The 13,068-nt window shown below is 37.2% G+C and overlaps 1 protein-coding gene across 2 annotated transcripts in view; it reads left to right on the top strand.

The window, feature by feature from the left end:
- EGLN1 (egl-9 family hypoxia inducible factor 1) overlaps positions 1-13,068 on the top strand; it is a 57,912-nt gene that overhangs the window by 21,836 nt on the left and 23,008 nt on the right. Inside the window, exons 2-5 of one of the 2 annotated variants that reach the window (XM_041468687.1) lie at positions 4,207-4,326; positions 6,448-6,584; positions 7,933-8,000; positions 9,790-12,542. In XM_041468687.1, the coding sequence (XP_041324621.1) occupies positions 4,207-4,326; positions 6,448-6,584; positions 7,933-8,000; positions 9,790-9,854 (390 nt within the window). In that variant the 3' untranslated portion in view covers positions 9,855-12,542. Of the gene's footprint in view, positions 1-4,206; positions 4,327-6,447; positions 6,585-7,932; positions 8,001-9,789; positions 12,543-13,068 lie in introns of those variants that run through there. The other variant, XM_041468695.1, reaches the window with a different exon arrangement.

The raw sequence follows: 13,068 nt of genomic DNA on the forward strand, positions 1-13,068 counted from the left end.
TGGTAGGAAGTCATCGGTCTTGCATTTAGACATCTTGTTTGGCTCACTGAGATTTGCAGTTCCTTCAGCAAACAGCAAAAGTGACATCTCCTTGACTGATGCAGCTTTAATCTGAGATTAACAGTAAAGCTTAAATATTAATATATTTAATGTATTTATTTAATAAATTAATAGAACATACATCCTCTCCATTATATGTTTGTGGTTTTGGGGATTTTCTCCCCTTAGAGAATTTTGTGTTCTCATGTTACTGGTATTCTCCTCTCTTTCCTAAGAGTTTGCTTTGATGTTTCCTTTTTTTTAAGAGCGATAGCTAAGCTTTCAGGCATCCAGCAGTGAGAGAATGGAGAGGACAGAAGATACCTTCATTTACCTTCAAGTCTTCCTTCTTTATAGATGGGAAAGGCTGTCATACTTCTGTGTGAAAGGAGGTTGAGATTAGTCCCAAATGAAACAATGTTTTCAGCTGCACTGTTGTGCTGTGCCTCCCAGAGCTGAGTCTTAGCTGATGTCTTTTCATAGTAAAAGAAACTGTCTGGACTACTGTTTATTCCCTCTATTGCTACCTTTGTGCATTTTATTGTTAATTAGAGTAATGCCTGACACACTAAGGATTCCTGTTCTTAGCAAAAAATCTGTGGTTTCAGTTAGTTCTTCTGTTAACAACTTAGTGTTGCTTTTGGGAGCTGATGGCCCTATTTTCTGGACTTAGAACATTTGCACACAGAACATCTGTATAGGAGTAGGCATCAGCAGGAGCTTTAGCATGTGAGTGCTTTAGACTTGATAGATACAAGTTGGGCAGATATCAGTGTGGGGAGGGCACTTTCATGCTTTCTTGATTACTCATGAATTCCAGGGGGTATCTTAGGACAGCACTCATGTGCTAGACACGAGTGCTCAGCCTAAAACGGAATGCTCTTGGGTTAAGGAAGGTTAATATTAAAAGTGTTGGCACAGGAATCCTGTGAGTGAAAGAATCCTGTGAGTGAACAAATCCAGTGTGACTTAACTTACTTTCTTCAAAAAATGTATTTTACTGAATGCTTAAAAATAGTAATGCCCAAGAAGGACGAAAGAGGAGGCTCCTTTTCTCTTAAGAAAATGCAAGTAATACCTTGAGTTGAATTAACTGATTGCTTCTGTGGGACAACTGATGAGCTACTCAACTGGGTGGCTCTTTGTTTTGGAAAGCTAGGAACCTTATTGTTCGTAGCCCAAAATGTTAGGGAATCTTGGACTTCCAGGTCTCAAATGCTTGGCTGTACTGATTGCCACTAACAGTGTTTGGTAAAAAAAATTGCTGCAGACACAAATTTTTCTCAGTTCTTGATATATATGTCTTTGCTTTCTTATTTATACTATAAATGTTAAAACAAAGAACAAAGGCTTTGTTATTTATGTGGATCATTTCTTTGTCCTGTCCACATGAATAATCTTGCACTACCTGACAGTTTGGCATGAACTCCTTCATACTGTTGCAGAAAGCAATATATTTCCCGTGTCTGATAAATTGTTACACTTTGTACCTTTCCTTATCGTGGATTAACTGGGGACATGGCAGAGGTAAGGTATATTATGCTATAGCAGCTGAGTTGCGAATTTATTTGCTTTCCAATTTGCTGCTAAGTGCTGAATCATTCTCAGTGTTATAACAAATACATACTAGATAAGTTATTGCAGCAAAACTGTTTCTCATCACTTGCAGTTGATGATAGGAGACATTTCAGACTCTGAAGTAAAAACAAGAGATCTTTTTAAAGTCTGAAAGTATTTTAGACTCAAATGGTTGTATGAAATGAATACGGCTGCTCTTTATGTGAAATTGGTGACAACTGGTGTTTCCTCAGACATACCAAAAAGTGTGGCTGGTCCTCTTTTTCTTCCGCAGTGTGATGTGAAATATTGTTTTGTTGCCTTGGAGCAACAAACTCATGATTAAAATTAGAATTTACATTGCTCTAGCTGCTTGATCTCAAAGTTCACCTCATTCTGAGAGATTTTTAGTAGCTGTTTTCACACAGATACTGAGCAACAGTTAGTGTCAGGGTTTAATTTGCATGATATGTCTCAGCAAAACCCCTTAAATTAAAACCTATCTGGAACTACTGTTCCTGATTTGGACCTGGGTCTGCTTTCAGCACTGTTCATGCTCCATGAGAGCTTGGTATGATTTATGTGGTACATGGCACTTTTTGTCAAGAGTGTTGGCTTTCAGTGGAAACCAAGTATCTTCCTCTTCTAGCCCAGCTTTGCTTTTGTTTTCTTCCTCTTTTTTTTGATTCCTAAGAAAGGAAATTACAGAACCCTATTACATTCTTTGGTATCTTTAACTCACTGTTTTGATTTCTGTGGGTTTATCTTCCTGAAGCAAAATTGATAAGTCACGACTTTGCCAAATATTAGATCACATTCTTGATATGTGTAATATTTTCGTAACATGAGGCCTGTAATCATAAAGGCATTATGATTACAGTAAAGAGGCTAGGAAGCTGAAGTGCCTAATGAAAATTAGAATTATATTTGGATTTTGTATTTTTAAGTACTTTTCATGCAGTTTATTCACTTCCAAATGATGTGAATGAAGTTTGGCTTTATTTTTAGGATTCTTTAAAGTCACGGGCTTACAACTTGGCAAGTACTGTGTTCTGATTTCTGCCTAGACATATCTACTAAAAGCTGCTGTTTCCATTGGTAGAGTATATATAGAAATAAAGATTTTTACAATGTTGCTGCTATAGCAAAATCCATTCTGCTTACATGTGATATGCAAATATTTTATGGATTGAACTGCAAGTACTTTAAACTGTTTCTCAGTTTGCACAAAGCGCAGCAGCTACCTACACTGAATATATTCCTCATCTCTTGCAAGTAATACAAACTCTGGAAAGCTTTGTTTATTGCATATAAAAGTGGCAAGGGGTGTGGGAGGGGGGAATGAAAATTATTAGTATAAAGTGAAAAAATAACTTTATTGGGAAAATATTTTTTGTGTATTACATTAGAGGTGAAAGAGTTTGCAATGCAGACGTCTGACTTAGAGTTCTAACTTAACCAGGCTAAATCTAGACAGTAATGTTTGTTTATATAAGTTTTTTCTACTTTTTTTCATACAGCAGGCAGTCACTGAGATTAGCAGTATGTTAGTTTGTTGGTAGAAAGTCACCTTTTGGTTGGTTTTGGTTTTTTTTTTTTAATTCATGCTGCGATTTCTTGCAGGTAGGATATTGTCACTGCAGACATCTGAGTACTGTGGTGACAGTGGGTGACTTGACTTGGAAAACTTTGTTCTAAACTCTTTCAAAAATGTGAAATAATTGTTATTTCTAGCAAAGGCATAAAGGGATGTGCTGTGCAATGAACCAGCCACATGCTCTGGTTCAATCAAGCTAATCAGGCCATCTGGGAGCAAGGGCCACTTTGTTTCACACGCACATCCATATGTCTGAAGACTCAGAAATCGCCTTCCAGGGGTCTTTCAAGTCAGCTGAGCAAAGTGCAGCATGGGAAGTTTAATACACTGCTGTACTGGGAGTCGTTTGATGTCAGAAGGTTATTGCAGATTACTGCTCGGTGTCTTTTCTATTTCTCACTTCTTGTCTAAAAAGGATGTTTTTGTTGTACATGTAGGTTTGTTTCAACAAAGGTTCAAAGACCTCCTATGTACAGGACAAAACACAAGCCCAAGAATGCTCTTGCAGTGATCGAGTAACATGAGCTACTGCTTTTGTCTAAAAGTCTCCTAAAAATAGAAGTTTGACAACATTTTTTGAGAAGGAATTCTTTGCATTGGAAACACGGGGAAAAAAAAAGAAGATAAAAAGATAGCTGTCTGAACTTGAGTCTGAAAGATTTCTTATCACAAGGAGAAGCTATTAAATTACACACAATACATTCTTCCTCTCTTCCATGGCTTTCAGGAGAGGGAAGTCTGAATGATTAGTCACAACATGAGAGTAGCCCCACCTTCCATGCCTTAACTAAATGTTCCTCTCACTTTGTGTCATGCCTTTGTTGTTTTTTGTGTTCTAAACCAGTTTTTAACTAGAAAGAAAGCACAGCTAAAAAACTTCTTTGTACGTTATTTCTTGTTTAATTTTTCTATTGCTTAAGTATTAATTTCTTAAGAATTAATGTAGATAAAATGTAGACTTTTTCCACACACAGAGATAAAAGTAATTCTTGTATTTGATTCTTTGACTCCAGGCTATGGTGGCTTGTTATCCAGGCAACGGAACAGGATATGTGCTCCACGTTGATAATCCAAATGGAGATGGAAGATGTGTTACATGTATATACTATCTTAATAAGGACTGGGATGCCAAGGTATGCAATAATTTCTTTCTGAAATGTTTTTTACTTCCATATATATGTGTAAATATAAATATAAATATATATATATATATATATATATATACACTTGTTACTGCACCTTTGCTTGAGGTTTTTGTTCATGTCCTTATTTCTGTGCCTTAGTTGTGATTTTAAGTTGTGTTAACTGTGGTTGTCCTTTGCCTCCCTAATTCTGTTGTTACTGAGAGCAGATAGAGATGAAGCATTTCTTTTCAAGGTTTTGCAGGATGTCAGCAGGACCTTCTTGACAGTAAGATTGGAGGAAAGTGGTAAATGCCTCCCTATACACAAAGAGAAATTAAAGGCAATTTCATATATTCTTAATTTCATTTTTGCTTATATTCCTGTTGAATCTTTAATTTGCTCTTTGTGGAACTGGGTTGCTTATTTGAGTATGGTTATAAAAAGAAAAATGGTATAGCTTGGGAGCATTTTCAGATAAGCCAAGTGTTACAGTAGTTGCTACATCAGTATAGTTCAAAGCAGCACAAGTCTTGTATCACTGTAGGTACAGTGTGTAGAACAGATTTATACCACAGTTCAAGTAGTTTAAGAATTTGCTACTAGTGCCTATGATAAAGTGAGTTTTTAATAAGGATTTTCCTTGTGATCCAATGGGACTAGGTAGATTTGAAGAACAGATGTAGCTAAATGGCAGCATTGAGACCATGAAAGAGTAATGCAAAGACAGTTTTGCAAATTCTTTGATTTCTCTTCCATTAATGATGGAGAAGTTTATTCTCATAGTGTATGGGGAAAAAAACAAGATAAAACACTGATGCTTCATCATGCTAAGAGAGTAGCATGTGGAAGAGTCCATAGGAGCAGTCAGATTCTGTGCATAGCGTGCACCAGATAGGGATAACACAAATTGCAGATGAGAGTTATTTTTCTTTTTTCCCAAATAACATACTTGCATAAAACTGGTAGATCAGAAAGCTGAGTCAGGTGGATGCACTTCAAGCTTTCTGTTTCTGATATACTCTTTGGCATGTCAAATTGAATCCTACAAGTAGAAAATAAGTTGTTTTTTTTGCCATGATAGCATCTCTGCATGTAAATGGACTGATTGTATTAAACACCTTACAGTGCAGCTTTGAGGCATTTTTAGTTGATTTATGGTTTCTCTCTTGGAAAAAAAAAAAGGATACATACCACAGTGTAGAAGTCAAGCAAATTGCATTTTCACAATAATTGTGAAACATTTACTAGCTGGATATTTAATTTATGAACAAAGGCATTTATTTCCTGCAAATTCTATTTTAAATTACAAATTAATATACTAGCAAGTATATTGTTTATTGAAAAAAGAATCTCAGACTTTCATTAGGAGAAGAAATAGATCTAAATTGTCACTTGTTTGCTGACTTAGATCACAGATGCTCCATCATTTATATCAAATTTCCTTGTTAGTACTTGCATTGTTACATCTGTTATGACATGAAGGTCTATGGTGGCCATCTATAGTTAGATTTAACAACATCAACACCATCAGTAGGAAGAAGTTAATGTGGCTTAAATGTAATTAACCCCACCTACTTGTGCTTATTTCTAGACATACATGGGTGGGTTCAACTGTTTTCAAAACCTGGAAGAGATCTAAATTGACCATGAGTAGTACAGATTCAAAGCTTTAGTTTGAAGTTTCCTACTCTTTCCTTATTTTAATTACACATAAACTTGTGCTGCAGTTAAATTAAATAATCTCTTTAATGGGGAAGGGTGAAGCTCAGATGTGAAGTCAAATGTTTCTCCCATCTATATGAGGGTGTTTTTAGCCACCTGTGTAATATCAGTCTTGTCCATTTTTGTTTTGCTAATAGTAATGCATCAACCCCCCTATCTAACTCACAGCTTTTACTTAAACGTGAATGCACCTAGCATTCTGAAATCACTCAGCAAAAAATGTGTTAAACATTTTGTTAAATGAAATGTATTGACAAAAAAGCCATAGATTCATAATTTCTATAGCACCTGATGAAGGCTTTTGTTTTGGTTCCACATATCTGAAATATTTTCAAATGTGATATTTAGAATTTTTAAGTACAATGAGACATGGCTCTCAAGCATTGTTTGCAAATATTTCATTTGTAGGTAAGTGGAGGCATCCTTCGGATATTTCCAGAAGGTAAAGCCCAATTTGCTGATATTGAACCCAAATTTGATAGACTGCTATTCTTCTGGTCTGATCGCCGCAACCCTCATGAAGTACAGCCAGCATTTGCTACAAGGTAGGAGAGATGGACTCTCTACTGCATGGTGCCTGTCTTGGCAAGAAATGAGAAATTAGTGACACTGTGCATTATAACCTGACAAAAAGGAGTGTGGTTTCTGCTAATGGATGATTAGGCTTCCACTGTGTTGCTGAATTTGTAGTGTTGCCTGATCTCTTATTTTGGAGAAAACCTCCTGAGTGTGTAGGTGGGAAGTTTCTGAACGTGTGCTTGGCAGAACTCAGTGGGAGCACATAGAGCCATAACCAGGCCCCAACTTAGCCAAAGGGTGTTATCTTCATTATTTCTATGTAGTGGCTTTACACCCTTCTGACTTGCCTTTGTCCTTACCACCCTACTGTGTTACTGGAAGATTGACTGGGTAGTTCAGTTTAATGTTCCCTCTTGTTGGGAGGGAGCTGTCAGAAAATAGTAATTTTCAAGCTAAACTATCATATTCTAATTTGTGAATTAGGTGAGGGTTGGGGAACAGAAACAACCATCAATACACAATTATTTTTATGGAGTATTAGAGGAGCTGCTCCCAGTCTGAAGCACCGGGGGAACTTGAACTCTCTTTTGTCCCTCAGTGCATGGCAGTGGTTGATGCTGAAGGTACCCACATTGACTGCACGCCCCCCCCGCCATGATAAGTGACATTTCCAGATAGTGGCAATAGGTGAATCATTTGATCCAGACTTCCTGTTGCCCATGTTTTAACATGTTTGGATGGCCAGAGCACTGAGCATTGACTGGAGCTGTGAGGTAACACAGCTATGTTTGCAAGAAGTAACTTGAAACTGCCTTCAGCATATCCTCTTGCAGCTTTTCTAGAAGCTGTACCGCTTTCCCCTCCCCCTTTCTACTCCCAGAAGAGTCATGGTAAAATGCCATGTACTAAAGCTCCTTAAAGTCTTTTCTCAATAGCTGGCATTTTGTATTTAAATCCTCTACGGGCAGTGGAAAAGAGGAGCAGTGTAAGAAGGGGTAGTTAATTTCCCCTTGTGGCAAATATCCGAGCAAAGATGATACTGCAGTGTGACTCCATGGTGAACTTGACCTAGTAAAAAGATGAGGTCACAGGGCAAGGTGATGTGGGCAGAGACTTTATACTGGACAAGAACCATAAATAGCAACTGTTTGGGAAAAAGAGTGTAAACTTACAGCATCAATGTCACCCTTTCAAAGACTTTTCAGATAATACCTACTAGTAGGAAAAAAACCCCAAACCCACTACTTGCTTTATGAAAACTTTCCCCTGTCAGACTGTGGAAGTATAATCTAATTTAGGTTGTATTTCATGTCAAGTGTTTCACTGTTATTTTGCTTCATAGTTCAGGAGTTCTTTTTTCTTCTCTTTCCTTAGGTACGCAATAACAGTGTGGTATTTTGATGCAGATGAAAGAGCACGAGCTAAAGTGAAATATCTAACAGGTAAGCTCTTCTTAATATCATTGTTATTTTTTTGTGGAAGAGTAGGTAAGTCTAGCCTCATCTCATTGGCCCACCGTCTGTGCAAAAAGATAGAGAAAATGGCATAACTTAAGTTAGGTTTTACAGGGAAGGTGACCCAGGGATTGAAATCCTGGGCAGTGATTTATGAAATCCAGGTCAATGCCTGTCCTGCTTACACTTCCTCTGAGGCCTGAGGCTGCTCAGTATTTTTACGTGGGGGATACAGTTTCTCCCTACTCATGTCTCCCTAATATATGTGGAGGATAAATACACCAGAAACTGTAAGACTGCAGAACTAAGAGCTCTGGAAATAGTTTTGATGGAAAATAGGGATTCAACAAGTGAATACAACTTCATTTGACTAGAATTTTTATATTGGAAAAACAGAAGCCTAAAATTAAAATCTGTAATCAAAGAATGGACTTACTTCCTTCATTTCCAATTTCACCTATCTAGCATCTGTTTTCCTTTTCTGGCTTCTCTCCCAAGAGGAAGTTGATCTAATTTTCCTGTTCAAATTAGTATTATAAGGAGAAATGGCCTAGGACTTCTGTCATGCTTGTAATTGCCATCGCAATTTTGTGTTTGTTACAATAGTTTAAAAATAAACCAAAATCAGGTGTATGGCAAGTGCACGCACACACACACGAACACGGCGATGTTGAGAACTCTGAAACCAGTAATGTTGAAAACGTGTGCCAGTCATTTCCAGCTGAGACTTCCATTCATTGCTGTCTGGAGCTCCTAAGAGCTGTGTACAGTTCAGTCAAGTCCCTCTTGGTGCTCTCAGTGACTGTGCATTTTGGGAGTGGCAAGAGTAGTGCAGCTTCTGCCTGGCTTTCAAAGGGAACCCCTCAGCTCCAGCTGGGCAGGCTGTCCCACTGCTTGGTGGCACATGCCTGGCAAGGCACAGTTGACTTCCCAGGCAGTCAGCCTGCCTGGCCTCCACCAGAAGCCTGTCTTGTCTCTAAGCCAGCCTTCGTGTCACAACTGTGCAACTCTGCAGCTCCTGGAGTCAGCCTTGCTGGATCAGAGCTGTTTTGTAGCCTCTGCACAGCTTCAGCTCCTGCCCCTTTCAAAGGGAGTGCAGAGAAATGGTTGGGGAGGGGACTCAAGCCTGAAGGGAAGGTGCTCCCCCTTCTGCCCACCTCCCTTTCCAGGGTCCCCCTAGACTGCAGGCACTTCAAGAGGGAAGGCTGGGTTGTTTAAATTTCACAGAATCACAGAACCACTTAAGGTGGAAAGGACCTCTGAGGTCATCAAATCCAACCTATGACTGAATACCACCCTGTCAACTAGACAGTGGCACTGAGATGGTGCTTCCATAGAGATGGTGACTCTACCACCTCCCTGTGCAGCTCATTCCCATGTTTAATCACCCTTTCTGTGAAGAAATTCTTCCTCCTTCAGTATTGGTTTTCTCTGTAATGGGTTTAAATTACCATATTGTTGTAGTTTCAGTTTCCATTTGCAATGAAAATTGCATTCTTTGCTCTGTATCTGCAGCAAGAATTGTGCAAGATGTAGTTTATTTTCCACTGACAATAATAGGTGAATTTACAGAATAAAATGTCATAAAATAGAAACCTATTCATTTTTTGGATAAGTGTCAGTCTAACTAAAGCCACGCAAAATATGTGTGAGTTTTTCTTGCTTATGGGATATTGTGTTTTGATAGTAAAACTTTATTCTGGAAAGTGATGTAGACTGTTAGACTGTACTTCGATAAATGCTGAAAAATACCATTTTCCTTTTCATATTTCTGCAGGTGAAAAAGGTGTGAGGGTTGAACTTAATAAACCTACTGACTCAGTTGGGAAAGATGTTTTATAAGCCTTTGATTTAGCAACTCCCCTTGCTGTTCGCCCTGATAAATCTTGATGCTATCTATTAACTTTTGAATGTGAATAACAAGATAAAGGAAAATCAACAAGAAACCAACATCTTAATACAGAAGCAAACAGTGTTTCAATGTTGCATCAAAAAGAAGGTTCTTTGACTGCTGAAGCATTGTACTATGTGATTGTGACTCCAGGCCTGTGACTGCTTATGTGAAGAAGATAAGCAATCAGTAAGAAACACCATATGCATCTGGACATAAATAAGTGCCCTACATAGAATTTGTCCATCCTTATCTTTTGTCAGACCTGTCATCCAGCTGAATCCATTTCATCTCTCCCTTTTTTTATATGGTAAAAGTTTGAATTTTGGGTAATTTTTGTATGACCAGGTACAGTTTGTCAAAATTGAGTCTTAAAAAAAAAAAACTGATAAAAAGGAAAAAAATTACAGTATTCTCCAATATAACATGGATCTATTTTTGTAAAACTGTTCATACTGTTCTCCTCTGCCATGAAAGACCTAATTCAATGTAAGGGTTGCCAGTAACTGATAATCACTTTGATTTTTTTTTTACATCTTAATTCAGAAAAGGAGCACTTTAATTACCAGCTAAAAATCTGATTGTTTTATATCATATCTCACACTAATCTTAACTTTTAAAGATTGCTGCTGTATTGGTTTTTTTTTTGGTTTTTTTTTTTTTTTTACTATGTTCTCTTGAACCTTATTAACAAAAGCAAATCAGTATCTTGCTATTAGTAACATTCAGTTTGTGGTTTTGTATGTTGAATCCACAGAGGGGAAGTTTCTGTCTCTCTTTTCTTTGGTTTCTTTTTTTTTATTTTTGGAGGGGGGATGTTTGGTTGGTTTTTTTATTTTTTAAGTGACTGGCACTAAGTGAATGTGACACTATCAGTTGCTGTCATTGGCTGTCATTGGCTTTGGGGACCTAGTAAATACCATCAAGTTACAAAAATATACAAGGGCTTTCCTAGGCTATTAGAGGTACCCAGAACCCCCTTACTTGACAGAAATTTTTGAGCTTTCTCCATTTTCTAAAAGATACTTGCCACCCCCCTTTCCTTTGTATATAAGTTAATAGAATATCTAAAATTCACTTTTTTAAATTTCCCTTTTCAAATGTTGGTGTCCCATGCAGTCTGTAAGTTGACACCTTGATCTATTATATAGTATCAGGGAGGTGGTCAGCACACTGAAGCTGAAGTGCATCACTCTGTAGGCTCCTTGTGCAATAATACATCTTTAAATTTTCACTGTTGCTGAAGGATTTCCCCAAAAAGGCACTGCCTTTTGATCAATACTGAGGTATATATTTAGTAAGAAAACATTTGCTTTCTTTTACATTCTTTTTATTTTATCCAGAAGGTGGGATATCACAGAATAAAAGTGAGATGTGCAGAAACTGTGATATTCTTATTTTTAAGAAATGGATGTTTTGGACACAGATTATTTTTTTTCTTCTTCTTCTTTCCTTTTTTTTTTTTTTTTTTTTTTTCCTGAGCTTTAAAAGCTTGAGAAAACAAAAGTAAACTTATCAAAGACAGCATTCATCTTTACAGGAGTTTGGGGGTTGTTCACCTTACCCACTGCAGTTTTCTATCTGTCCCTTATTTCCTAACTTAGCCAAAACAATGTGAGTGTACAGAAATATTTCTGTGTATATTACAACTTGTGACAATTTTAGCATCTGTATAGTTTGTATTCAATTAAAGACCCTTTCTATGGAAAGCTCAGTAATTTTTTATTAAAAACATTACTATTGTTCATGTAAAACATGAAAAAGCTAATTGTTTAGTAACAAACTGACAGAAGGGGAGAAAAATTCAGTATTGGTATATCATTTAGGAGAACCAACAGAAATCCCATCTTTGTTTTGATTTTACTTTTCCTTTTTTTAAGTAAGTTCTTGCCCTGTACAGTTCTCTTCCTCTTTCCTCTTTTCTTCCCAGAGAAACAGACAGGATACCTTTACTGTAAGTGCCTCTGCCAACCTGGCCAAGGAGTGCAAATCTTCATTACTGTCTGGTCTGCAGTGCTTTTAGGCTACCAGTGAAACAAGCAAAAAAGTCACCTCTTCTACTTCATCTTCATTAGTACTCCTTTAACAGAAGTTTGGTTTTGTTTTAGAAATGTAAGCATAAGCCTTTAAACTCATTTCAGTCCCTCTGTAATTCAAACTGCTGCAGTTAAACTGCGTATCAAATTCTAATCACACTGTAGGTTTGTGCTTGCCAGACAGGTTTAAAAAGTGCTTAATTTTTCACTCCATGTAAGTCATTACAACAGGATCAACAAATCAGGTCAGTCATTTCTTCCATGTCCTTTAGAAACTGTTCATTTCATGTCGGTTGAATAGTCAGTCTTGAGCATCACCAAGCAGGTCCTTGTTTTAAAACTATTTTTTAAACTGTCTTATGATCTGTATGCGTCTAGTCCTGGTTAAAAATAAAGCTTCATAATGCTATTTTTATTCATGATGTTAGCTGGCTGTGAAATATGAGACCTTTATCTATAGCAGGCAAAGAAATTCAATATTCATTTACAGGTTGCCTATAAAGTTGTGTAATTTCAAAAGCAGTGTTCATTATGAAACATCTCCTCAAGTTGCTTGTAAAGCTAATCTAATTAAACAAGATGATGTATAAAGGTTCTTGAAAACTATGTGGTTATTTGTAATCTTTGTAACTTTTAAAACTACTCTGTAGCAAGTAAGTTATAATGCCTCCTGATAAAGGGGGTATGTGGAATTTTGGTTGTTTTGTTGTGGGTGTTTGGTTGGGATTTTTGTTTGCATTTGGGGTTTTTTGTTGTTGTGTTTTTGGCGGGGTTTTTTTTTGGTGGTGTGGTTTGGTGGTTTTTTTTGTTTGGTTTGGGTTTTTTTTGTTTTTTTTTTTTTTTGGGGGGGGGTTTGTTTATGTTTTTTTTTAATCAGAGCTGTTTCTGCTCTGGGGAAGGCTCTGGGACTTTTTTCCTTGCACTGCCTACAGTTACCTGGGTGTGGTTACCATTTTCCTGATGATTTCCTCTCTTAAAAACAAAGCTTTTTAGGCTTTCTGAAGAGTGATTATGATGTAGAGTCAGCTCTAGTTTTTCCACGACTTTTGACAAGTATGTGAGGTCCGAATGAGTCACATTCAAACAGGATTTGTAAGGTTTAATGGGATGTCCTCAGTTTTACATGGCT

This window comes from Pyrgilauda ruficollis, unplaced genomic scaffold (assembly GCF_017590135.1).
Source record: "Pyrgilauda ruficollis isolate IOZ18807 unplaced genomic scaffold, ASM1759013v1 scaffold101, whole genome shotgun sequence".
Taxonomy (NCBI): Eukaryota; Metazoa; Chordata; class Aves; order Passeriformes; family Passeridae; genus Pyrgilauda; species Pyrgilauda ruficollis.